The sequence below is a fragment of the Corylus avellana genome, chromosome ca2 (assembly GCF_901000735.1).
Source record: "Corylus avellana chromosome ca2, CavTom2PMs-1.0".
NCBI classification, from domain to species: domain Eukaryota; kingdom Viridiplantae; phylum Streptophyta; class Magnoliopsida; order Fagales; family Betulaceae; genus Corylus; species Corylus avellana.
In genome coordinates, this window is record NC_081542.1 from 41,566,472 (window position 1) to 41,594,347 (window position 27,876).

At 35.4% G+C, this 27,876-nt stretch overlaps 1 protein-coding gene and 1 pseudogene across 1 annotated transcript; both read right to left on the reverse strand.

The window, feature by feature from the left end:
* Positions 1-14,491: 14,491 nt before the first annotated feature.
* Positions 14,492-17,222, reverse strand: LOC132169809 (receptor-like protein kinase FERONIA; annotated as a pseudogene).
* Positions 17,223-23,395: 6,173 nt separating this feature from the next.
* LOC132169810 (zinc finger BED domain-containing protein RICESLEEPER 1-like) lies at positions 23,396-26,590 on the reverse strand. The gene is made up of 7 exons (XM_059580772.1): positions 26,524-26,590; positions 25,469-25,561; positions 25,155-25,339; positions 24,393-24,952; positions 23,705-24,302; positions 23,534-23,599; positions 23,396-23,434 (listed from the first exon to the last, which is right to left on the reverse strand). The coding sequence occupies exons 1-7, from the start codon at positions 26,588-26,590 to the stop codon at positions 23,396-23,398; spliced, it is 1,608 nt and encodes a 535-aa protein (XP_059436755.1).
* Positions 26,591-27,876: the final 1,286 nt, after the last annotated feature.

Below are 27,876 nucleotides of genomic sequence, written 5' to 3' on the forward strand. Positions count from 1 at the left end.
ATTGATAAGAGTAATCCCAATCATACTTAACGGGCCCTCAAAGCATTGTAAAAGAAAGTCTCACACACAAAAAATAGCTCATCTCTCAACCAAATAGCTAGGTGTGTTATTCCTCTCGATCCCTCGTATTCATGTCTAAAGGACCAGCTCCCACTCCAGCCCCAAGAGCACAGTTTGCCTCTCCTGTTCCGATCATAGGCCCTCACTATTGTGTTCCTCATGGCTCATGAGGTAAATCTTGCAATTGTCCGAAAAGTCCTCAACGTCACCGACGGCAACTTTGAAGTCACAGACGACGTCAACGGCACCGCCATTTTCAAAGTCAGTCAAAGAATTCTATCCCTTCATGGCCATCGATCGAGTACTATTTGATGGTAACGGAAATCCCGTTGTCACTATTCGAGATAAGGTACGTAATATGGACAATTTCGCCATAATTAAACATGACATTCTATATATGTCCTATACCGTCACATTAATTAGTTAAAATTAAATTTTAAATTAATTAATTAAATAATTAAATTTTATTCGTTTAAGTAAAAAAAAAATACTTCTAAAGACTTTTTTTTTTTTTTTTTGAGTAAAAAAATAGAAGCTTTTTCATAAATCAATCAAGAGTTGGAGCAGAATGCTCCACTCTAATCAAATCGCTGATACAAGCAGGTGGCATGCCAAACTACGTACAGGTCTCATTGTTACAAACTGCCAACTTGGCCAGCCTATGGGCAGCCATATTAGACTCACGTCGTACAAAACCCATGCGCCACTGAGTGAACAATTGAAGAGAGGAGCGTATATCCTCCACTAGGTGCCCCACTAATTAAAGACATTGATACTATCATAATAGTTCTGTATTGATATTATCGGTTTTTTTTTTTTTTTTTTTTCTAATCAAATAATTAAGGCAGTGATATTATTGGTTAACTGCAAAAGACTGTTGTTATAAGTTTCCACATCCATGCGAATGCTTATGTACCAGAAATATTGTTTGGTTTGTGTAGATCATGAGTACCCATGATAGATGGAAAGTTTATAGGGGTGAGAGCACAGAGGAAAGTGATCTAATTTTTAGCGTTACGCGAACTTCAATCGTCCAACTAAGGACCAAGTTACATGTGTTCTTGGCAAATAACACAGAGGAAGATGTTTGTGACTTCAGGGTTGAAGCAGATTTCTCTGAAAGTTATTGTGTCGTTTATGCTGGACAATCTTCCTCAAAAGTTGCCAAGGTAGGGCTTTATTTATTTAATTTTTTTTTTTTTTTTTTGGGGTTCAATTAATTGCACGTGTGTATTAAGATTGAAATATCGAAGTAATTACAAAATATCAAGACGTGTCCACGTTTTAGCTTCTAATGAAATGATCAATTGAGCTTTCTTCTTTAAAAATATTAATTAATTTTTTTTATTAACTTAAAGCTTTTGAAATAAGTAATGCTACCCACCACACAAATACCTGACATATATCTCATAAAACTGATGTGGTAAGGTCTAGTAGGCTAGTAGCCGTTGATTTTTTTATTTTTTATAAGAGCCAATCCAATAGCTATTATTAGACCGTGTCATCAGTTTGTGAAATATTTGTAGAATGTTTGTGTGGTATATAGTCTTATTCTTTTGAAGCAAATGAATGTTATATACTGTATTTTTACCCCACAATGTTGACATGGTAGTCTCAATCAACCCTCAATTTTTTTTATTTATTTTTCTTAAGAATGACGGGTCCAAAGGTTGGTTAAGATTGTCACGTCAGTATTGTGGAGTAGTTGTAAGATAAAAAAAATGTGATTTTTAGTATTACTTGTTGAAATAGGGGATGATTGAAGATAGAGTAATGTTTCATACTATATTTTTATGATGCAACTATGTCATAATGATGATGATGCGGTAATTCCAATTAACCTTGAATTATTATTTTATTTTTTTAAAGTAATGATTTGTCTTATGTTTGGTTGGGATTGTCACATCAACAATATTGCAAGATAGTTGCGAGATAAACGTGAATATGGTTTCTAGCATTACTCTTTAACATAGTATTAAAACAAAGGTCCTAAGTTTAAATTGTGTCTTTGTAATTAGCTCTCATTTCAATTGAATGTTTTACTTATTAAGGAATTTACACCAAGTGAATGCATGATTATAGCCGTCTTGAATAAGAAGAATCTTATACTAATTAGTTGATTAGTGTGAAAATTGCAGATGGAAAAGGATATAACCGTTAGAAGTTTTTTGTTCGGAAATGACCACTTCAACGCGACGATTGATCCTAACTTTGATCATGGATTCATAGTCGCGCTTATCGTGATTCTTGACGCAATGCCATCACAAATTGCAATTGCACGTAGCGCGATATCGGAAATGCAATTAGTCAGTTAACTCAGTTTTATCTTTATATTTTATGTGTTTGTTATGTTCACAATTACTTTGTAATTGTTATCTACCTTTAGTTTGTTTTGAATCAGTTGATGGTGTAACCTTTTGATTTGAATGAATGAATAAATGAAATAAGTATTTTATTGAAGTATTTTTAACCCCCTGGCAGAATAGGTAGACACCGCATTTTAGATTTTCGGAATATGGGCCGCTCAAATTGCACCCTATTTTGTAAGGGCTCGGGCTCCTAATCCATTTCAAACATGATATTGTGATGCCAAAGAATAATAGTTTCATGTTCCCAAAAAAAAAAAAAAAAAGATGTTTTGAGATACATTTATGAGAACTTTCAAAAAAAAATTATTCCTGAAAGAATGGTTTATTTTCGAAGAAAATTTGGATTAACATTGCTATAGAAGACTAAGAAGGTTTCAACTTTCAAAGATATGGATCAGACCCTGCTGAGAAATTGCCCACTAAAAGTTTTTGTAATCCTCACCATTTAATCTCATCCAACAGCCACCAATAAGTCATGTGTCACACTAATAATAAAATAATAAAATAAAATAATTAAAAAATAAGAGGCGGCTGGCCACATCATTTTTGTCATAGGGGGGTGGCCAACTGGCCCTTTCAGTTTTTTTTTTTTTTTTTTTTGTTGGTAAGGGCCCTTTCAGTTGATTAAGTGTAAATTTCCTCTATTTCCTTTATTTAGTGCATTTTGAAATGTAGTATTGTCTAAAAGTTTTAATGATGGTAGTACATTAAATGCACTACTCTTCAAAATACACTAAATAGAGAAAATGAAGATAATTTGAAATGGAGAGGATCCTCTTCGGTTGGAACTGAGACAATTTGGAACAGGAAATATGATCCACTTCATTTCAATTATGTTCAAGATTTTAAAATCCGTGCATTTAACGATGTATATGAAGTTAATATTAGCATGGTCTTTTAAAAGATTTAAATAATATAGAATCATTTATACCATTAAACGGACGCAACAACTTTAAATTCATCATGGATATTAATCATCTCACGCGAACCCTTGTTGCACCTGGAATTGGTACATAAGCAATAAGAGCAGGTTTGCTTTTATGCGATCTTTGATGTGATTTGAAATTTTGAAGAACCTCTTGCATGTGGAATAAGTGGACGAAGAAATTACAGCCTGATTGTAATTAAGGGATCTTAATTCTTATTTTTTGGTCAAAGGATCTTAATTCATTTAGAACATGGTATTAATTGTAATGGCAAAAAATAATAGTTCCATGTTTCCAAATATTCATGGTATGTTTTTTTGCGCGGGGGAGGGGCCCGGGGGTAATGCTCCGGTAGTGCTCAAAAACCATCGTCCCGTCAGGTACATGGCCACCCCCACCTCTCAAAACCGTACGTAGGAAGAATTTTATTTTATTTTTTTAAAATTTTTTTATGTCTTTTTTCTTTTTAAGTCAAAACTTAATTATATATATAGTAATAAATATATATTTTATTAACGTGGTAGTCCTAACCAACCATTGAATTTTTATTTATTTATTTATTTATTTTTTTACAATGACTTATTCAGGAGTGAGTTGAAATTGTGGGATAGTTGTGAGATTAAAATGTGGTTTTAGCATTACTCTTTGAAATAGGAGATCATTGAAGATAGAGTAATGCTTCATTCTACGTTTTTATGCTACAACTATCTCATAATAATGATGAGGTAGTCCCAACCAACCTATGATTTATATATATTTTTTAAAATTAATACTGATTTATCACATAGTTAGTTGTGATTGTCATATCAGCATTGTATGATAATTGTGAGATAAAAATATAATTTATAGTATTACTCTTTAACATAATATTATAACAAAGGTCTTGAGTTTAAATTATGTCTTTGTAATTACTTCTCATTTTGATTAAATATTTTCTGTGACCGAGACTTTTCCTAAATCTCCATCGTTGATTAGTGAGACTCTAAGTCACTCTATTCAACATATATAGGATTACTTGAACAATGCAGTTTGTAATTAGTTGAACATCATAACATGTTATCCTTATTTGTAACTGAATAAGCAAATAAGCAGGCCAGGCTATTTGCGTCACTATGAAAATTTGGATTAATACATTGACATTAGAGACAGACAGTTTCAAAGATATTGGGGTAGAGAATAAGAAATCAGATGAGTTATAAATGTTTAGATCCCTAAAATTGGGGTATCCCTCTCTCTACGTGCTGCACCCTAATTGTAAGGGATTCTAATTAGTTTACAACCTCATGAGGTGGTAGTTGTTGTCTTTATCCTTTGTTTTGAGTAGTGGCTAGTAGCTATATATGTTCAAAATATTAAACTTGTCTAACAACATGGAAATGAATATTTTCATTGTCTATTTATAAACGGGGTTTCATACGCCAAGAATCTTTAAAGGAACTTCAAGATCGACCATGCTGGTCAGTGTCCAAGTCCTTGTTTAATATTATAGACCAATTCAGAAAGTTTCATAGAAACTTCAACTCAACCATATATACTAAAGAAAATTAAACTTCTTAATTTAGGTAAAGAAGTGATCAATGAATCCCCCATCAAATTAAAGTACCAGCAAAAACCATTGCACTGCTCAAATTAATGTTTAAAGCAGAAGAAATACGCATGAGACCATAGTTGAAGAAATTATTTGCCTCCCCCAAGATGAAGAAAACCCCCCAAGGCTTTGGGCAAAATAGCTCTCAAAAACTACTGACTTCATTCAAATCCTGCTGCTAATTAATCCTCTGGTCAACACTTTAAATTGTATGGTGCTTGGGAGTTATTTGTTAGCTCAAATGCCAATAATGGAACTTATGATATGCCAAATGCATATAGACAATGCTACAACGATTCCGTTTACTTTTAAATTATTGTTTAATACGACGAGGAACTGATATTTACTTTTAAAAATAAGGTCTCAACGATGACTTTCTCAACTAGTACATGCAGTAGCGTGTACTCGATTAATGTTGGATTTTTTACTTTTATCTTTCCTATATCTTAACTTCCCACATGCTATGGCCTTGTTTGGGAAGCAAGATTTTCCAACTCAATCTCAAATTTTTTCTAAATTCAAGTTTGGCAATTTTTTAAACTCAATTCAACTCAACTCAAAAAATTTCAACTTAACTCAACAATTTTCAACCAAATTAATAAAAATTATAAATAAAGATTAAAAAAATAAAATAAATAAATAAATAAATAAATTTAGGGTAGCCGAAACACTCCAGGTGGTGGCTGGGCCACCCCAAGCCTAACTGCGGTGGTTCGACCACCCCTTAATATTTTATTATTTTTTAAAACTTCTTATTATTATTTTTTATTTAAATTTAAAATATATGTAATATTTTATTATTATTTCTATCAATGAGACATATGTTTCATTTATGACCTTAGAGAGATCCTAATTATTAATTGGATATTCTCTAATCCAAAATGGATAGAAGAAAATCCTCTACCGTGTTTGACCCACATTCCTTCGTGGGCCATAGGTCGAATAATGAAGGTTGTTGATAGAGGACAATTTTCAATCATATTTGCTTTAACAAAAGGGACATATATTGCGATTCTGACATCATATGGAGACATAATTAATGGCGTTGGAAAGCTCATTTAGAGGGTTACAAAGTCATATTTCATTAAGTTTTCCTAATTCAAATGTTTACTGAGTTAAAATAGACCGTAAAAAGAAAATTGAAAAGCCGTACAAAATTGCTCGTATGTTGTTTATGTTTGAACAAGCTTTAAAACAAGTTGACAAAATAGCTCATTCAATAACTCATATGAAGTTGGGTTCGAATGAGTTATTCATAGATGCACTCGTTTAAAGTTGGGTTAGAACGAGCTGCTGTGTGAATTGACAATTCATGTAAGAATACGAGGAAACCATAGTTAGGTTCGAAAGAGCCTCTTACACGTTCAGACAAGCTCCAATAAATTTTTGTAAACAAACTTTTATTTGAGCGTTTTCTTAGGTTCAGGAGTCTAGGTAGTATAAATATATGTAATGGCTATCTATAGCCTTAATTTATTATGTTATTTTGACCAGTGATCAATGAAAAACACTTTTAAGAGTGGTTTTCTTTTCTATCCACATTAAATCCTTGATTGAGTATTAGTTTTAAGAAGAGTTGTGATTCTTATCTTGTTTGTCTTGGCAAACTAATCACTACACCCTGCATTAATTGATATCAAAGTCAAGTTGCACTGCATCAATTATTTAATTGTTGATGGAGATCTTGTGGGCTAAACAACAAAAAAATTCGTCCAAAGCGCGTTAACTAGCAGAGCAGGAACGTTAGTAATTACTACTCTTAACTATTGGCAAATATATCAAGGATTAAATTAAGGGTGAATTAAATTAAGCTGGAAGAGAAATGATAGGATTATAAAATATTTTACAAAATAATTTTATTGTCCTATTATAATTGAAAACGAGATAAATTTATATTTTAAAAAATTTAATCATATTTTTTAAAAAAAAAAAAAAAAATTAGAAGCCTAACAATTTTTCAGCTGAAAAGGCTAAAAAAAAAAAAATTGCTAAATAGAAAATCTCTTTTTAAACCATGAGATGGTAGAATTTGTAAATGGGTTAAAGTAATTCCAAAAATATTTATGTATAATATTTATCCCACAAAAGAAAAGGTAATTGTGAAGTGGGAGAGTGTTGTTCTCAAAGTTAGAATTGTCAGAGTCATTCATTTATGAGGATCTCAAAGGGAAGTTGTGGCATTTAAAACTCTCTGCATCCAATTCCCAATGCTCCAACTACCTCGCATTTACTCCGATCGACGGATGGACGGATGGATGGGACGGATGTGCGTGGAGGCCAGAGGGGGGGACCACATGAAGACGACACAAATCTCAGCCCCAATTGTCTCATTTATGAGCTTCACATGCATGCTTACGTGTTCTCTCTCTCTCTCTCACGAATCACGATAGATTGGGTGGTCGTTTCTGAGCCACCACCAAAAAAAAGAAAGTGTATCCTATTATCCTTAATTGTGGCAATTATTTTTCTTTGGATCAGTTCCTTTTATTCAGATTACAGACAATTGCTAATTTGCAATCGTCTAATGTTGTGAGTGAAAATAATGAATCACTTTGTCTGTCACAAGTCATTACAAGCTTCAACAATACTTAACACAATATATGATTAAATGTGATAATTAACTGCTCATTATTCAATCAAGCTTGCTTTGATGATTGATAGTTCCATAAATGTCTTGATTGTGAAATATAGGGCATTTGTTTAGGTCACGTTCGAGATCATGCAATACTTAAAGTATTGATACGATGCAATAGGTTTAATTTGAACTATTCATTTTTTAAATGAACCGTCCAAAAGCAACAACATGTAAGAGAGAAAAAATTGTCAATTGCACCGAGTGTAAGTCAAAAGAAAGTTTATTAAGGGTGGCTAAATCACTCGCGTAGGCCACTACAGTGGTTCAATCACCCCAATAGCCACCTTTGCAGGTTGCATACATGCAAGTTACATCTTTCTCTCCTATGTGTGGCATTTTAGACCATTCATTTAAAAAGAATAGTCCAAATTAATGATCATATATTTTATGATGATTATTAACCACTAGTAGATCTTTGATAATCTATCACTACAAAAAAAAATGGGGATTTTTTGACGTGTCTACAGTAATCCTTTTTTGTTGCTGGGGGGCCACGTCACTAATTCCACACGTCAATAAAGACGTGGCAAATTCCACACGTCAATAAATAGCAACGTGTCAAAGATTGCCACGTTGCTAAATTTAAATTCAATTTAATTTTTTTTTAAAAAAAAATTAAATTATATCCATTAGTGACGTGGCAAATTATGCCACGTCAATAATTTGTTGACATGTTAAAATGACACGTCAACAAAAGGTGACGTGTTAAAATAACACGTCAACAAAAGGTGACGTGTTAAAATAACATGTCAAAAAATTTTGACGTGCCATTTTGACACGTCACCTTTTATTTACATGTTAAAATGACACGTCAATATAGGGTAGACGTGTCACAATGACACGTCAAAAATTATTGACGTGTTATTTTAACACGTCAAAAATTATTGACGTGTCAAAATGACACGTCAACTCATTATTGACGTGTCATTATTTCACACGTCAATAATGGAATTATTAATATATAAATATGATTCTCTTTACAAGATTATGAATTCGTACGTGGATATGTTGCAATAAAATTTTTTTTATAAGTGATATGTTGCAATAAAATTTTTTTTATAAGTGATATGTTACAATCATTAAAGTGTCCTAATGATGCTCATGGAATGTTATATATTATGTATGTATAGTTATACTATAGGTACATTAATTGGCGATATTGTGATAACCATATGGTTATCACTTGCATGCATATATGCAAGTGATAGTATTATTATTTTGAGATTGTTATATAATAGGGTTTCAGAGCTATTTCCATACAAATTAGGTATGCATGAGATATGATCCCTATTGTTTATGATTTAAATTGTTGTTTCCATTATCATGTTATAAACTGTTTTACTACTTCATAATATGGGACTGTTTTACTACATAATATGAGATGTGAAGTTGTATACATATATATAGTAAAGAAAAAGCAAAGTAAAATATGAAATTTTATTATTATGTATTAACTTCTCTAGTTTGTATATAATTTTATTAAACTCTTTGTGAAAACCATACATATATAAATAGCTGTACATTATTTATAAAAAAATATGTAAATAATGTTTACTAAACATGTTTAGTAAACATTATTTAGAGATAATTTTACAAAGCATTACCAATTTGAAGAAGTGCGAGGGTGTTGTAGCCGCCATCAAACTTGACCTCTGGTTGTGCACCACTCTAGTCCAGGGAGTCCTTGACTTATCTGGATTGTTCATTGATCCCACAGTGGAAATGCCTGAAAACTCAGCTCTGATTCTTGGTGAGTGGAATGAGCGCTATCACAAAAAAAAAAAGATTTTATTATTAACAATCTAGAATATTAATTTATTTGTTCTCTTAGTCTTAAGTATATTGTATTTATAAAAAATATAAGAGAAAAAAAATGATTCAAAAAAATGATCGAAAAGAAAAAAAAATGATATATTGTATTTATAAAAATATAAAAAAGTACTTTTTTCTCTTATAATAATTCCCACTTTTTTTTCTTGGCGTGTTCCCTGTAGACACATCAAGAAACTTCATTGGGAAGGTGCAAAAGCCAGCTGCCCCGTCTTCTTTTGTTCTTTCCTTTTTTTCCCTCCTCTCTTTCTTTCTCCTCCCGCTCACCCACGGCCATCTCTCTCCCCCCCCCCCTTTTTTTTCCCCGCCGGCCGGCAACTTGCTGTCTCTATCTCCGTCGACTCACACTCATTCTCTCACTCGCTCACCTTCTCACTTATTCTCTCCCTCACTAGCTCACTCTCGATCCCTCTCACTCGTGCTCTCTCTCTCACCCGCTCTCTCTCACCGGCCGTCACGCGCTCTCCCTCCGGCGGTACTCCGGCCTCTCTCCGTCCATATATCTCCTTTCTTGATCAGGTGTATATATTTAAAAAAATAAATAAAAATAACAAAAGAAAACAAATAACCTAGCTAGCTGGATTTATTTTATCTAGGGTCTCCATATATATAACAAATGCATTTAAATTTGGACCTTAATTTTGTTTAGGTTTTGCAAATTTAGATTATGTAAATGTTATAATTAAAACTAAAGGTATATGTTTATTTGTTATTAAAAAAAAAGAAAAGAAAAGAAAAAAAGAAATGATGTAATTAAAGAAATACACTAAAAAAAAACTAACTAACTAACCTAGATTTATTTTATTCAATTAGGGTTCCAATCGCTAAAACTATGGACAAGAGTTGGATGACAAAGTCTAGAGGTACGAGGGAATACAGAGATAGTTATAAATCGTTTATGGAATTCACAGTTAGGAACTTTACAATCCCTGATGGAAAAATTTACTACCCCTACAAGGCGTGTCAAAATAACCAGCGCCACCCACCGGGTTTCGTACTCGACCACTTGACAGGGTGTAAAGGAATAATGACTACATACAAAGACTAGTATTATCACGGTGAGAAGCCTGTACGGGATCCTGTTGCAGAGTCAAGGGCCTCATGATGAATGTGTCAACTACCACGAGACTGAGCCGCTACTATTGATCAGTAATCATGATCATGATCATAATCATCAAGATGACTTCGAATACGTCCGACCTGACTTTCCACCAACCGAAGCGTATGTGATTAAGAAAAATTTGAATATACTTTATATGTTTGATGGTTTGTTGTTATATATATATATATATATATATTGGTTATTGTTTCTAATTGTAAACATGAAATTTATTTGTACATTAGGTAACTGATATATATTTTATTTTTAAATTTTGGTACATATTTGGTTATTGTAAATATTAATTGGGTGCGTGACAATGTTTCTTGGTACGTATTTCATAGGTTGATCATATGAGTATTTGGGGGAAGACAAGAGCACGGAGGGCATTAGGAACTATGCGGTAGACTACGGGTGCACACAGGTCGAGATCGTACGACCCTAGTGATAGTGAGACCCAGGATGTGGGTATGCTTATTAGGCAACAACCAGGGTATCGACCTATACTTATAGATCTGGTACAAGGGGAGAGCCTTGCGAGACAGGACTATATCTTCAATATTGAAGATATTCCAGGCACTGTGGGTGAGCTACGCACGTCGGCTCCTATGCCACCCCGTACTCCATCAGGCTTGACCCAGCCCCGTACTCAATCAGGCCTGTGCCACCCCATACTCCATCGGGCTTGACCCAGCCCCGTACTCAATCAGGCTTGTCCCAGCTAGGCTATCATTATCAGCCCACTTCATACGAACAGACGAGTCCAGGCCTATGTCATCTACATCGCTAACGATGAGCGAGTTAGGGTTGTGTTCTCCCAGCCATGTGGATCGGCTCTTCCCCCACAGCAGCACAGGTATGGATGATAGTGAGACACAGGCCTCGAAAGACATGGATGATGGGATAGGTGCCACGCATGACTCGCAGCCCGCTGACCTTGCTGGACAACAGTTGAAACTTGACCAGGTCTAGACTATAAGTAAGTATATATGCTAAAAATACCAATATATACGTATATATGTTATGTAGTTAGTATTCTATTTCAAATAATTAACATCGGTAACAATTAATGTGTTAGGTATCAAACCAGATGGAAGCACCTGTTTTGAAATGTTGACTATTACTAACTTGCACAAGTTGTGGGGGATCCCTGAAGGGAAAAGGGTCGTGTGCAAGTATAATAATGCATCGCAGCCCATAGGACTTAGCGCATTGAAATTTAGAAGGATGACCGATAAGATTATAAGGAGCAGGAATTATGTTAGGATATGCGATGACTGGACGAAGGTACCGCAGCGTACCAAGGAGAATATATGAGATCCATTGATGGTATGTTTAAATTCGTATGCTTAATTGTATTTATGATAGCATGTGTATTTTATTTTATCAAACGTAACTAATTTATGAAATATATGTTTTATTACTGTTAATATGTATATAAAAAATGATATATATATATATATATATACAAATTTAGATTATGTATATATCATATTTTAACTTGTGCAGAAGGACTTCTACGTCCTGCCTGAGTGCGATCTTGCGGCCGTAAAACGTGACGCGTTCAGAGATATGAGAGTTAAGCTGAGGAGTTTGAGACACATGTTAAAAGATGAGCTTGACATTCAGCCAGACGATACACCTGATATCGTGAGGGCGAGACTCAGGCAAGAAAAGCTCGACATGCACGACCCCTTCGACTTGGAGATGTTGTTGGATAATTGGTGTGATGAGAAGAATCAAGTAGGCCACGAGTTATATTTATTTTTTGTGTAGTTTCATTAATTGTAATTGTGTATGGACTCATATATTAAGAATGTTAATTGTGTAAGAATATGCTGCGAATATGAAGAGATTGCGATTATTGAACAAAACACCCCACTACACCGGGTCGAAGAGCTTTGCCAGGTTGACATATGAGGAAGTATATGTGTAATTTACCATATACATATTGATGTAAACATTTTAATATATATCTAAACATATGTTTATGTTTTCTTTTTTCTGCAGACCGTAACTGAGGGCACTCCTCCTACACAAGCGCAATCCTACATCAAGACACACAAAAGAAAGAATGGTAGCTATCCAAATGACGAGGTTAAGGAGAGATGTGTAAGCTACTCACCTGTGTCTTGATTAATCTCTATGTGTACGTGATAAGTTACTTATGATTAACACTTATATGACTTACCAACTTTTAATGTAACATGCAGGAGAGGATGGAGGAACTAATATCTACTGATCCTACAACATCGTCAAGCATGACCGAAGGGACGGTATGGTGAGCACCGAACAACGCCTACGCCCAGACGCAAGGAAATAAGCCTGAGTACACTGGCAGGTTTCGACAGGTTGGTCCAAATATTCTACCTATGCGCGTCAGCATACATTTGTATTATACACCGTCCCAAGCACAGTCATAGAACCCCGAGAACTTGACGGTCTCACAACTAATTGAGAGAGCACTTGAAGCTAAGAGGGCACAGATGGATTAGATGTTGGCTACACAACGAGAGATGGCTAAACGAATTGAAGAAAAAGATGTTCAGATGGCAGCAAAAGAAGCCATGGTTGACGCCCATTTTTGCCAGCTTGAGGCCATGATGCAGTTGAGGTCCGCGCCCAAGGTGACTTAGCATATGACTCCTCCAAACAGAGACTCCCCAGCTAGTGTGATTGTGAGATCCTCAGTCGGGAGTAGATCAGGTCATGCTATATTTTTGTTTTTCTTCTGTTATCACGACTATATTCCATAGCAATCATTTTAACGGTTAGACTTATGTCTGCACAAAAGTCTCAGTTAGTAACACATTGTTGGTAGTGTAGCTAGGTTAGAGTTATTGTTTAGGCGCCATTTTTAATGTTTGACAATAGGAGAAATTATACAATATTGTTTTTGATAACATCATAACTTAGGACTTCAATTTGTTGAGTATGATGACCTTTGTATACGTTGACGTTGCTCAATGCTTAGGACTTGATAAGATTCTATCATGTTATTTGCTTATTGTTTGTTTTGCCATTTGCAGCTCATGTGGAGAAGTCGTTCAGTGATGATGTTGTTGACTTGGATTGGGCAATTAGTGAAATTGTATATATATATTGTTCCTGTTTTGTTGATATATATAGTTAGATCCAACTATCTCTATTTGTGGTAACATAAATAGTTTGATTGTTTGTCTTGGAACTTGTATATTTGTGTTGTGTTGCATGTGTACGTTGGAACTTGTATATTTGTGTTGAAACTTTTTTTTTATGGATAGTTGTTTTGTAGTAGATATGTAACTTGTGTATCAGGTGTGGTAACTCTAAGATTTAGGCATAATCCTAAAAAAATTCAAAAAATGTATATATGGGGAGTGAAAAAAAAATTTAATAAATTACCTATTTTATTGACGTGGCAAGTTCTGACACATAACTAAATAGTGACATGTTAGAACGTCTAACACGTCACCAAAAAATGACGAGTCATACTTTGACATGTCACCTTTTAGTGATGTGTTAGCTATTGCCATGTCAAAAATTTATTGACGTGGCAATAATTGACAAATCAATAAATTTTTGACGTGGCAATTATTGACACGTCAATAACTTTATTGACGTTGCAATATTGACACGTCAATAAATTTTTTGACGTGTCAATTATTGCTACATCAAAAAATCCCCATTAGTGACACCGCTATTTAGAACGTTGGATACACGTCACTAAACTTTAGTGACGTGTCAGGAGGCTTGACACGTCAAAAATGGGTTGTCAAGAAAAAATTGTATTTTTGTAGTGTATGCTTTATGAATTGAGTCTAATAGAATCATAAGAAACGTACATCTTCATGATTTATGCTTGAAGAAAATGAATATGATGATGAGAAGCAGATCACCCTTTCAAATTTACACGTTAAAAGTGTGTCCCAATGGTTGGAGGTGCACTTAACATTGAAGATGAGAAACCTAACCCCTCTATGTCTTAAAATAGGCTTCCAAATATCCAACAAAAAAAAAATCCTAGGTATTTTTGTCCCACAATAACTCAATGTATCTATTACTTAGGGCTAGTACAAAATACATCTTGATATTCAAAGATGGCATTAAAATTCGACGTTTTCATACAATAGTTGCTTTCAAACCTAGTCTTCATTGTTCGCAATATGACTCCAATAAGACATCATAAAAATTGACCTACCATCTTCTCTCACCGACCTTGAAGATTTATAATCTCAGAGAAATCTTGTTCACCAATCGCAGTACTACTACACATGTCACTGATTGCAGTACTACTACACATGTCATTGGGCACGACAGCTTCCTCCTCAAGCCTGGCATCTTTGTCTGCACTCTCCTGTAGCTGCAATGCGAGTTCAAGGTCCCGCACCACATCATTCATTGATGGCCGGTTGCTTCCATTGTCGTGCAAACAGTTAACTGCAATCTCAGCAAATGTCTTCAAACACTCAGATGCTATTTTACCTTTCAATGGTGGATCAACGATCTGATCAACCTCTCCATTGCGATACAATTCCGAAGCCCAATCTGCTAGGATGACTGCTTGCATCTCTCCAGTAGGAATTATGGGTGGCTTCGCAGACAATGTTTCGCACAAAACTACACCAAACGAGTATACATCAGATTTTTGAGACAACTGTTGACGCCGGTAATACTCCGGGTCTAAATACCCAACTGTACCCTTAACAACTGTGCTGACGTGGGCTTCAGACTTCCCTATTTTGGACAATCCGAAATCAGACACCTTTGCTTCCCATTTCTCATCCAATAAGATATTTGTCGTCTTCACATCACGATGAATGATTGTGTGGTTCGCGCCTGTGTGAAGGTAGTTCAACCCACGTGCCGCACCGATACAAATCTCTAGCCGTTGCTTCCAACAAAGAGGAGGATTATCGGTGGTGTTGAAGAGATGATCACGGAGGGTCCCGCGAGCCATAAAATCATAGACGAGGATCATCTCCTTGCCATCGTTACAATATCCAATAAGAGAAACGAGATGGCGGTGGCGAAGTTGGGAGAGCATCTCGATTTCGGTCTCGAACTCGTGGGCCCCTTGTTGAGAACCAGGTGTCAACCGCTTGATCGCAACTGGGTTGGCCTCACCATCAATGTTTATATACCCTTTGTACACATTACCAAAACCTCCAGTACCAATTATGAGAACTTCGTCAAAGTTGTTGGTGGCTGCTCTAATCCTAGCCAATGAAAAGTGACGACACTGATCGGATGGTTGAGATGACATGCGAGTCTTTGTTGAATTGATCGTTGAGAAAGAAAACGGACCCCAGCAAGTCGTCCTATCACTGAAGCCAGAGTGCTCGACTCTCTTGCACTGCCGGAGAATCAAGAACCCAACAATGGACAGCACAATAAAGCCGGAAACTCCACCACCAACGACGGCAACTATTGTTGTTATGTTATTCTTCGATGGTGTTGGTGGCCCAACGGCGAGACTGCCACTAGAGGAGCTTACTTTAAATATTTCGACACCGTTCAAGATTGGATCACGATAAGAAGAATTCAAGTCTTGTGGGTTTGCTTCTAATGAGAGAGAGAGGTTCATTTTCTTATCGCCTTCTTTGCCAAGCTTGGGAATGACGTAGTCTTTATATACCGGAAAACCATTTCCGCCACTCCATTTTATCACGTCGGCTGCTATCTCTGCGGTTTTGTCTGCTATGAAAATTAGGAACCTTCTGTCGTTTACTTGAGTAACCTCTGGTTGAAACTCGCAGAAGTGTAGCCTAACCTCATAGACGAACCCAGAATCTACGGGGAATTCCCAGGTGAGATTGTATTTCTTGTTGATAGTATTGTCCGTCCCCATAGTCCGGGCAGTCCGATAGACGTCTTCTGGTGCAGTGTACGTAGGCATCACTGAAAAGTTTAGTTCAATAGTTGAGTTAAAAACTTTTGTATATTCTGTCAAGCAGTACTCGTCGTCCTGACTCCAGCGCCGGAACATGCCAGTGTCTTCAGAGGGTGAGATGAAGCGGCCTCCAACATTAAGTCTGTATACCAGTTCGAGAGCAGTGCTGTTCTCCTCGCCGATAAAAGAAAACTCTTTATTGCCAGAAGGACTATTATAGAGATTGGGAGGCTTCGACAACATTTCTATTCCGTTGATAAAAGCATATGCATTTGCAACGTCAGGAGTGAAGGTTATGTTCAACTACGTCTGATCGTCCTCGATGTGTAGACAGTATTCTCTATCTATGGTATCCCCGGGATCATGATCGGCATCTGCTGTAAGTGAAGCGTTGAAGTTGCTAAGAAGAGTAAAACGCCCAGCTTTGACAGAGAATAGGGCTTTAGAGCGGTCAAAGTTGGGGTACGAAGCCGGGTAGAAGTATAGTCGAAAAAAATAACGGCCCGTAGTGACTGGAAATGTGTATGTGAATTCTGAGAGAGAGAGCCGGGCATTAGCATAGGGTACTTTATCGGCGGAGGAGGACTGTTGAACTGCGCTGGCGATTAGAGAGGCCTGGTTTTGTGATTGTTCAATGGGGAAGAATTTTGAATCCACGTCTCCAATCCAGGTCCGACCGTCTAATGCAGTCGAATTGCCAGATGAGCCACAGTTGAGGGGAATATTAACGACCGGTGTGTAAGGAGACGGCGAGCCACCGGCGACGGTACTAGTCAGGTGGTACAGCAAGAAGGCTACGTAGAGAGGTGTAAGACATGGTAAGATGGTGGTCCAAAGACGCATTCTGCTTCGGTTCCCCATTGGAGAGAGGGCAAAAGGAGGAGGTGATAGATTAGAAAGACAGTTCAAGGCTTTATTTCAGTGGATGACTGAAATATTATCTACTTGTTGATCAGCTCTCCGGAAGAAATCCAAAACAGTATCATTCATGAAAAGTATTCAATGCCAGAAAATATAATAAAGAATAACATATAATAAACAAACAAACAAAAAGGCAAAAAATTCCCCCTTGGGACAGAAAAGTCCATCTGCGAACGCGCTGAGGTGACTGCATTCGAGAAAATTGCAGTGCATGAGGGGTACGTACTGGGAACGAAGAAATTTGGCGTGTAGTATTGGTTGGATTGGATTTTTCTGTATACGATATTTTTGCTATTCTGTTGTTATCGTCGTGCAAGTGGACGACATTATTGATCATGAGCAGAAGCGAAACCCTTCAAGTCTCTTGAGATTTGCAGGACTCTGTCCAATGCTAATTTTTAGTAGCAGAATCTCAACATCGTTGAGATTTTTATGATATACAAGTATGATATACAAGTTGAAGACCAAAGAGCATTCACATCTCGCTTAACAAATTAGCCAAAAGTTTGCTGATGAGCTACAGAGCACTATAACTCAACAATGTATAATTTTATTAATAAAAAATCATTTTATTGTCTCTCCTTTAATTAAAAATCATTTAAATTTCTCCATTCTCTTTCTCGTAGAACTACATAAAGAATAAAAATTAATAAAAATAATAAATTTTAAATAAAATATTAAAAGTTGATAGTTAAAATGCTGAGTCGGATATATGTACTTTAAAAAATTGATAACTAAAATTTAAAAAAAAAAAAAAAAAAAATGATAGAGAAGATTTTGGAATTCTAAAAATTTGGGTAAAAAGATAATTTGTTTGGTTTAAAATTCAAATTGTTTTTACACGTAGGAGAGAAGTTGGCCATAAGTTGGATTTGTGTTGTGTTCGTATCAAACCTCTTTTTTTAATGAGCCGAACATGAATGCTCTTAATGCGCTGATCTTACTTGCCATGTAACTAGTGGTGGAGCCATATGTTGGCTAGAGGTGACCACGGCCTTAAAAATAAATAAAAAAATAAAAAAGAAAAGAAGAAAAATTTCTAAACAGGGCCCACCATGCTATTGAAAAAAAAAAAAAAAAAAAAAAATTCTAAACATGGCCCCTCCAAACTATTTTGTCTTTGTCCATTTGCAGAGAGTGAGCCTCCAAGCTATTGCCTTTGTCCATTTGCACAGAGTGACGGAGAGTGTGAGACGATGAGAGAGAGACGGACGCAACTCCAAGCTATTGCCTTTGTCCATATATATTATCTACTTCTTCCAGTCTTCGGAAGAACTCGGAACAATATCATAAAAAGTATTTAATGCCCGTAAAGATAATAAAAGAACAACATATATACTAAATAAACTCAACTTATTAAAAAAAAGCTCTCTCTTCGGGCAGAAAAGTCTATCTGCTAACGCGCCGACGTGACCGGATACAGTGCATTCGAGAAAATTCCAGTGCATGAATGGCCCTGGGAACGAAGAAATTTGGACTGTAATATTGGTTGGGTTGAATTTTGCTGTGTGCGATCTTTTATGGCCGCCTCTCGCTCCTGTTGTTCCTTTTTTTTTTTTTTTTTTTTAGGTAACTCCTGTTGTTATTCGTTAGGTTTCTTCCATGTATTTACGGGAGAGAGATTTTTCGCAGTCTGGAGTCATTTTAGCATCTATCAAAGTTTGACATAGCTAAGATTTTTTTTTCTTTTTAAAATAACGTATGATCTTTTGTTTTTTTTGTTAATCGAAGAAAAGAGATATTAAAGAAAAATTTAAATTTAAAATATTAGCATTAAATTTGAAGTATTAATATCAAATTTGAGACATTAGCACTAAATTTATGATAATCGAATTCTTTTTAAGTGATACGATCTCTAAAGGATTAACCTTTCACCCATAAATTTTCATTTTAGGAGAAACTTCAGAAAGGCCCCCTGAACTTTCAGCCAATTTGAAAAACCCCTCCTGAATTTTCAAAACTCTCATTTAGGCCCCTTGAACTTTGGTTTTCTCTCACTTTGAACCATTTTAACATTAAACTACGTCGTTTTGGACTGGGTAGGTGTTTAATTTTAGGATACAAAACGATGTAGTTTAATGTTAAAAGGGTCCAAAGTGAGAGAAAACCAAAGTTCAGGAAGCCTAAATGAGAGTTTTAGAAATTCAGGGGAGGTTTTTCAAATTGGCTGGAAGTTCAGGGGGGCTTTCTGAAATTTCCCCTTAATTTTAAATTCAAAAATAAGTTTGAAACATTAAAAATTAAATATTAACTAAAAATTTAACTAAATCAATAATAAAATTTTTTATTATTATTTTTTTTAACACATGTCCAACGTTTGTCAGCCGCATAACCGGACTTGTATTTACGTGGTTCTTTCAAGTCCCATCTGTTGAAAAATAACTTGAATTAATCAAGCCGTGGAATCCGCATGTTTTGTCTGTCCTGCACATCTATATTTCATGGCTCAAAATCAAAAGTGGTGGCTTTCAAAAAGAAGAAAACGTGGAGTTTTCCGTGAGAGGGGTGTAGACTAGTCCAGCCGGAGGGAGTTTTCCTTGTTTAAGGTTGACTCATTTAGATTTTATTTGAACTCGAACTAAGCTCAAAGACGAGCCAAAAAATAAGCTTGAGCTCATAATAAGTTGAGTCGAACCGAGCTAGTTCGCAGGTTGGCACTCATATTTAATTTTTTTTTTTTTTTTAATTTAGATTTTAAGTACTTTTAAACTGCTCAAGAAGTTAGCTTGCATATGAGCATTTGCTTAGCCTGGCTAGCCGAATATGGAGCTTGAGTCACTACAGCAAGGCACTTAGTTTTGAAGAAAGATGATATGCATCCTTTTATAAATAAGCAAACTTGGAAATTAATATTTTCTTAGTAATGTAAGACAAGTTAACAAGTTGTATTCAGACTGCATTGAGAAAACGCCCCTTACAAAAAAAATATTTTTTCAACGTCTCTCTCTCTCTCAATCTCCCTCACCAGTCACAGCGCATCTTCCACCCCAACTCTCATTTCCCACTCTCACTCTCACTCTCGCTCACCAAACAGGCAGTGATCCAAAGTGTTTGGGTCTGTTTGATTCTTCAATAGTTTCTGTCTTTCGCAATCTCCCTCAATAGTTTATGTTTGATTCATCTTATTTTCGTTTGGGTTTGCTCTAACTGAATTTGGGTCTTTTTAATGATTGCTCTTTCTCTGATCATGAAGGGTCTAAAATTTTTTATTTTCTAACGCTTAAACATAAATGCAATTTTAAGATTTAAAAAAATTTGAGAATTATAATTAATTATGTGATATATATATATACGAGCTTACTCACGACCCTAACCGATTTTATACGAGCTTGCTCACGAGCCTAACCGAGTCAAACCGAACTTACTTCGTTTAATATTCGAGGTAGGATTTGTGTTCACAAAATATTTCATTTAATAATCGAGTCGAACACGAACCGAACTTATACGAGCTGATCCCAAATTCGCTTGCAAGCAGCTTGCTCACTTAACACCATTACATGAGATACATCTTTTTATAATTATTGATTCCTTTTTTGGCTTATTGCTAGGGTTATAAATGAGCCGAGCCGAGTCGAGCTTTGCCATTACTGGGTCAGCTCATTACAGAGGGGAAATAATCGAGCCGGTCTCGAGCTCGAGCTAAGCTAGAAAACCATTGCCCAAACTCGACTCATTGGAAACTACATTGGCTCAGGATCGAGCTTGGGCTCACTAGAATGAGAAATTCGAGCCGAGTCGAGTACTCGAGTGGCTCGACTCGGCTCGAGCTTGAAAATGAGGAGCTGATTTCTTTCCAGCTTTTCGAGCCCGAGCCAGGTTAACGGGCCACACGAGCCTTAAATGTGTGGCTCAACCCGTTTAAGGCTCATGGATGGTCCAGTTTTTCGAGCCCGAGCCCGGTTAACGGGCCACACGAGCCTTAAAAGGTGTGGCTCGGCCCGTTTAAGGCTCGTTTAATGGTTTAAAAAAAATTGAAGATTAAAATCACTAAAAATTCCAATTTAGTAAAGAAAAACACAAAATTCATCATAAAAATTTAATATAATTGTATGATTGTATCAACCTCAGCAAACAGTCATGTGACAAACTACAAGCAAATTGGAAATGAACATATAAACATAATAGAGATTACAAAGCAAATTCTAAATGAACCTTTAATAGAGATTACAAGCTAATTGAAAATGAACCTATAAAAGAGATTACAAGCAAATTGAAAATAAACCAAAAATAGAGATTACAAGCAAACACAAAATGAACCTATAATAGAGATTACAAGCAAACTTAAAATGAACCAAAAATAAAGTATACAAGGAAACTCAAAATGAACCTATAATAGAGATTACAAGCAAAAAAAAAATGAACCTATAATAGAGATTACAAGCAAACTCAAAATGAACCTATAATACAGATTACAAGCAAATTCAAAATGAACATAAATAGCAAGATTACTTAAAACAAAATACATCAATTTTGGTTCCCAGTTGCAGACTTGTAGTTGCCACAAACTGGCTCTCTGAGTCTCTGCATTCAATGATTTAAAATTAGTTACATGAACAAGTTAATATAATCAAATTCAGAAAGAGATAAAAGATTAGACCAATAAGAAAAATACAACTAAATTACACAGCCCTAGTTGCCACAAGCCCATAGAGTCAGTGCATTCAATGAAAAAAAAAAAAATTGTTAGATATTTTTAACTCCCGTGCAAGTTGTCAAGGGAGAATTATCACTTAAAATTATGCAAATTGACATTTTAATGATTGTTCAAAATTCAAAAACCAGATCTGCAAAAACAATGGGAGGGCAGAAAAGGTATAACAATTAAAACAGATTATCCAAATGTCCAATATTCCAAGTTCCAACAAAGCTAGAAAAGGTATAACAATTAAAACAGGTTGTCCAAATGTCCAATATTCCAAGTTCCAACAAAGCTAGCAAAGGTATAACAATTAAAATAGGTTATCCAAATGTCCAATATTCCAAGTTCCACCAAAACTAGCAAAGATATAGCAATTATTACAGAACATAACACCAAAATATAATGTTGACATTCAAATTACATATTTAATAAGCAAAGGAAAGCAGTAAACAGATTCCCTGACAGAAATTAGAAAATAGCATTCATGGCAAATTTGACAATTCCACTTCAAACCTTTTCCCCAACCACAAAAACAAAGTTAATAAGGTGAAATTATAAGTAAAAAAGAGCTTGGAAAATAGAAATAAATAAAATAACAGAATCATAAAGAACTTACATTCAATGATTTAAAATTAGTTACATGAACAAGTTAATATAATTAAATTCAAAAAGAGATAAAAGATTAGACCAATAAGAAAAATGCAACAAAATTACACAGCCCTAGTTGCTACAGGCCCACACAGACAGTCACTGCATTCAATAAAAATAAAAAATTGTTAGATGTTTTTAACTCCCTTGCAACATGTCAATGGAAAATTATCACTTAAGATTTGGTAATTAAAAATTTCACATGGAGCTTTTAATTATTATTCAAAAACCAGGACTGCAAAAACAATGGGAGGGCAGAATGAACACAAGTTGATGCATGATATAGGCTAATAGATTACAAGCAAACTCAAAATGAACCTATAATAAAGATTACAAATAAGAAAAACCAGTATATGCAATGTAGATAAACTTGAAAACAACAAAAGGAAACTGGAAAAGTGAACAAAGTAAATTACCTCAATTCCGAGTCTCCATGCAGATACAGTTATATGTTATAACTTATAATAAAGCTTAAAACAAGTAATCCAAATGTCCAATATTCCAAGTTCCAACAAAGCCAACAAAGTATAACAATTAATACAGAATATAACATCAAAATATAATGTGACATTCAAATTACATATTTAATAAGCAAATGAAAACAGTAAACATATTCAGTTTTTTCAGAGAATCCCTCACAGAAATGAGAAAACAGCATTCACGGCAAATTTGGTAATTCCACTTCCACCATTTTCTACAAACACAAACACGAAGTTAATAAGGTGAAATTATAAGTAAAAAAGAGCTTGGAAAATGGAAATAAATAAAATAACAAAATCATAACCTCATAGAAATGAGAAAACAACATTCACGGAAAATTTGGCAATTCCACTTCCACCACCATTTTCTACAAACACAAACACAAAGTTAATAAGGTGAAATTATAAGTAAAAAAGAGCTTGGAAAATGGAAATAAATAAAATAACAGAATCATAAAGTAACTTACAGGTATTCGAGATTTTTTCTTAATGCCATGAAGTGCTCTAACCCAATCTGAACCATATAGGAGCATCTGAACAGTATCAATTGATAATGATGCTCAATAGGGTTCAATAACTCTACCACCCGCACTGAAAGATGATTCTGAAGTAACTGTATTGATTGGAACAACCAATACATCCCGTGCCATCTTAGATAAGATGCGGTACTTTAAGGCATTAGATTTCCACCATCCCAAAGCGTCAAAGTTTGCATCACTATCTTCACCATTCTCACTATCAAAAATGAATACATCTTCTTTAAGATAAACATCCAAATCAGTTTTTATGGGCCGGATGATGTCATTGCTTATAACATGTTGCCTAAACCGTGATCTGCCACCAGAAACTACCTCTATAATAGAGGCAATTGTAGTAGTAGCAGCACTGACTTCAGCAACTGCTTGTTGTTGAATGATAGATGCATTATGGGCAGCAACATAAACCTCAAACAACTCTTTCAAAGTACTCAACATAGCCTTTATGTTATCACCATGAATATCAAGTGGATAAATGATAGGAAAACAGAACCTAATCAACTTCATTTTATATCTAGGATCCAACACAGCAGCTAAGGCCATCACCATATTAGATTCACCCCAATACTTATCAAATTTATCACTCATCTTAGCTGACATTAATCTCATATATTCATTCGTATCAGCAGCCTTAATATCCACAATTTCTTTCATTCTCCACACCTCAGGTAGAAACAGATTTGATGTAGTGTAGTCACTTCTAGAGATAACATTGGTCACATCATTGAAAACAGCTAAAACTTGATTCACATTCTCAACCTTATCCCACAGTTCAGCACTTACCACTCACAAAAAAGCCTGCTCTACTCTATGGTATCTAGGAAACACTTTCTTGAACCTAATTGCAGTCTTCAACATCAAATAGGTGTTATTCCATCGGGTAGGAACATCTAAAATAATTTTATTACAACCCAATTCCAAATGCTTTGCTATATCACTAAATACATTCAACCGGCTCTCAGAAGCCACTATATACTTAATCCCCTGCCTAATAGAATCTATTATGTCCCCTATTTCTGAAAGCCCTGCTTGCACCAACAAATTGGTAATATGAGCACTGCACCTAACATGAAACATAAGCCCCCCAATAGGAAAACTACCCCTCAACTCAAAATTATCTCTCAAAATGTCAATGGCAGCAGCATTAGCACTTGCATTATCAACAATTATTGTAAGTACTTTATCCAAAATGCCCCATTCAATAAAATTGTTTCTTAAGGCTTCAGCAATAACAACACCCGAATATGGAGGAGGTACATTACAAAAATTTAAAATCCTCTTTTGGAGTAGCCAATTAGAATCCACAAAATGGCAAGTAACCACCATATATGAAACCCTTTGGGAGGAGGTCTACATATCAGTAGTTATGTTTACCCTATCAATCCCACTTAGAAGTGTTTTCAACTTTTTCTTTTCAATGTTATAAATGGTAATGCAATCACTTTTTACAGTGGCACGGCTAATTTTTTTTCCAGTATGATGTGCAAGCCCTCATAAACTTGTTAAAAAGTTCATACTTCATCATATTAAAGGGATATTCATGTAGAAGTACCATATGGGCAGCAAGTTCTCTAACTTTCTTCTCATTGAAAGTAAAGTTTGTCAAGGTCCCTAAACCATCATTGTCATCACTAGGTTCAAAAGACAAAGTCTTTTGCTTCCTAAGGCTATTCAACTCCACAAACTTCACACAAGCAGTTAGATGCCTACTAAGGGTGGAGGTAGTACTAGATTTCCCTACAGAAAACAACCTCTTACACCAATTACACTGATATTTTTTTACACCATTTATTTCAATAGAAGAAAAGTCATTCCAAACTTTGAAAGTCCTTTGCCTTTCCTTCCTTTGGAAGGCAACTGACTCACCTTCACCCGCAGCCCCATCCCCATCCCCATCCCCAGGACCAGCTCCATCCCTAGATTCAACAACAGTAGGAGAAACCAGATTAACATGTTCATCTGGTGTGCATTCAGTGCTAGCAGACACACCAGATCCAGGAGTAGGGTTGGCAGTGGGTGAATCATCACCCAAATCAACATCATTGAGTTAAAATGTATTGTCCATGATAACTGTTAATAATTTGTAAAATTAAAAAAACTCGATAAATAAAATAACATAATACATTAATGGAAAATAAAAAATCAATTAACAGAAACTACATTAACAGAATACATTATACATAACAGAATAACTTATGTTTTTGCTTTAACATAGGCAGTGTGCATAACTTAACAGAACTTAATCAAAGGCTCAAAGCATAGCTTAATTAGGCACATTAATGCATTATACTTATACATAACAAAATATAACAAACATTTACATCATTAATCAGAGAGCAAAAATCAAAGAGTAAATTTTTTAGATCATGAATTAATGAGATGGGCAAAAATTCATCACATTGAGAATAAATGCATAACTTAACAAAACTTAATCAAAGGCTCAAAGCATAGCTTAATTAGGCACATTAATGCATTATACTTATACATAACAAAATATAACAAACATACATTACTACTTGGGGATAAAAAACATAGCATAACTTAATTAGGGTTTCCTATTAATTTAGCATAAGTTGTTAAAAACCTGAGCCTCCGACAGACAACTGAATATGTTGCAATAGGGTTTGTACTTTGCAAATACAAGTATACAACCCACCAATTCAAGGAGGCAGTGTGCACAACTTCCTCTCTGAAATGATAAAAACACACAACATTATAATTATAAATTAACTAAACAAGTCACAACCAAATCAGAAAATAATTTAAGAAACCAAACAAGGTATGATTCAGGAAGTTAGGAGTTAGGATAAACATAACTTAGAGTGACAGAGTTTGCCAGCTTCACTCTTCAAAAGAATGAACAAGTTTGTTTTCTCGAATCAATAAGGGGATGGGAATGAATAAAAAACAAAGCAAGAGACTGGAACTGGAAGCCCAATACTCAAGTGCCATATCCATTAGGACCATCACCGTCAGATCAATAGCCATCGGAATGGTATATGCTACGCCTAGGGGCTAGGGTTTGGAGAAGAGAAACCTGCCACACCACAGCACATAGGGCACACAGCCCACATTACAACCACATGTTAACAAAAAAAAAAATCAGAAATCAATTAAATAACTCAAATAACTTAAATAAGCAAAAAAAAAAAAATGGGGATTTGGCGGCGAGATTGGACGGCATAGCCGCATAGGTGATTCAGTGAACAACTGGTACTCTGGTAGTCTCTGGTATACACAAACTCAGTCTTCTAGTTTGAAATGGAAGACTAGAAGATATTCACGCGTTACCTCAAGAGTTTCCCTCAAAAATATTGTACGAATGGCTAGAAGCCATTAGATGTAGTGGAGAAATGATCGATCAACGGCTGGGTAGGCTTGATTGGGAAACTAGAACAAACGGGTTGTTGGGAGGGAGTTGAGAAGGATTGAATGCGTGCATTCAATTCTTCAACCACGATGGGAGAAGGCCGAGACTTGCATTGAATGCTCACTACAGTGACTTTATAGTTCCTGCAGTGACCATTGTGATTCTGCCAATGAGATTGCTTTCTCCCTCAGTCCCTCTTCCTCTCATCTCTTGATCTCCTAGCCCCAGGCAGACGATTAGACAATTAGTTTTAGGGGTTTTTTTTTTTTTTTTCTCAAAACGATTCCCAGCCGTTGGATCTAATAAATGTTTAAACAAAAATTCTTAATGAGCGGTTGGATTTAATCCAAAAATTTTGATTTTGTCCTAGCTTGCCGCGTGTCCTACTTTTAAGTTTTAAATTTTTTGATCCAATACGGCCGTGACTACTGCAATCCCGTGCAACCCATTAATATAATCCGTAGATTATATAGAATCTTTTATTTATATTATTTCAATCGTTCGATCAGGTGATTATAGGTAGCTTACTCTGTCTTGCGGAACACCAAATCACTCTCACGTTGGGTGTGGTTTACAGCTGTCCTCCACTTCATTGATCCAACGGTTGTAGTTTAATCCCAAAACAATGGACGGCTAAGATGTGAGTCAGAATTGAAGGCTTGTTTCCCATGCGTACATGAAGAACGAGAAGTGGATAATTTATCCACCGCGTGCGTGAGTTGGTGAATCTGGTGCCATATATGCAAAAGATTCCATCTTGACCGTTTAATCTAAGATTGATTTTTTGATTTATTTCAGACGGTTGGATTAGTGAGCTCATCAGGCAAATCGTAACACCAAATAACTACCACGCGTAGGCTTGCGTTACAACTGGCTTCCATTTTCTCAATCTAACGGTTGACGT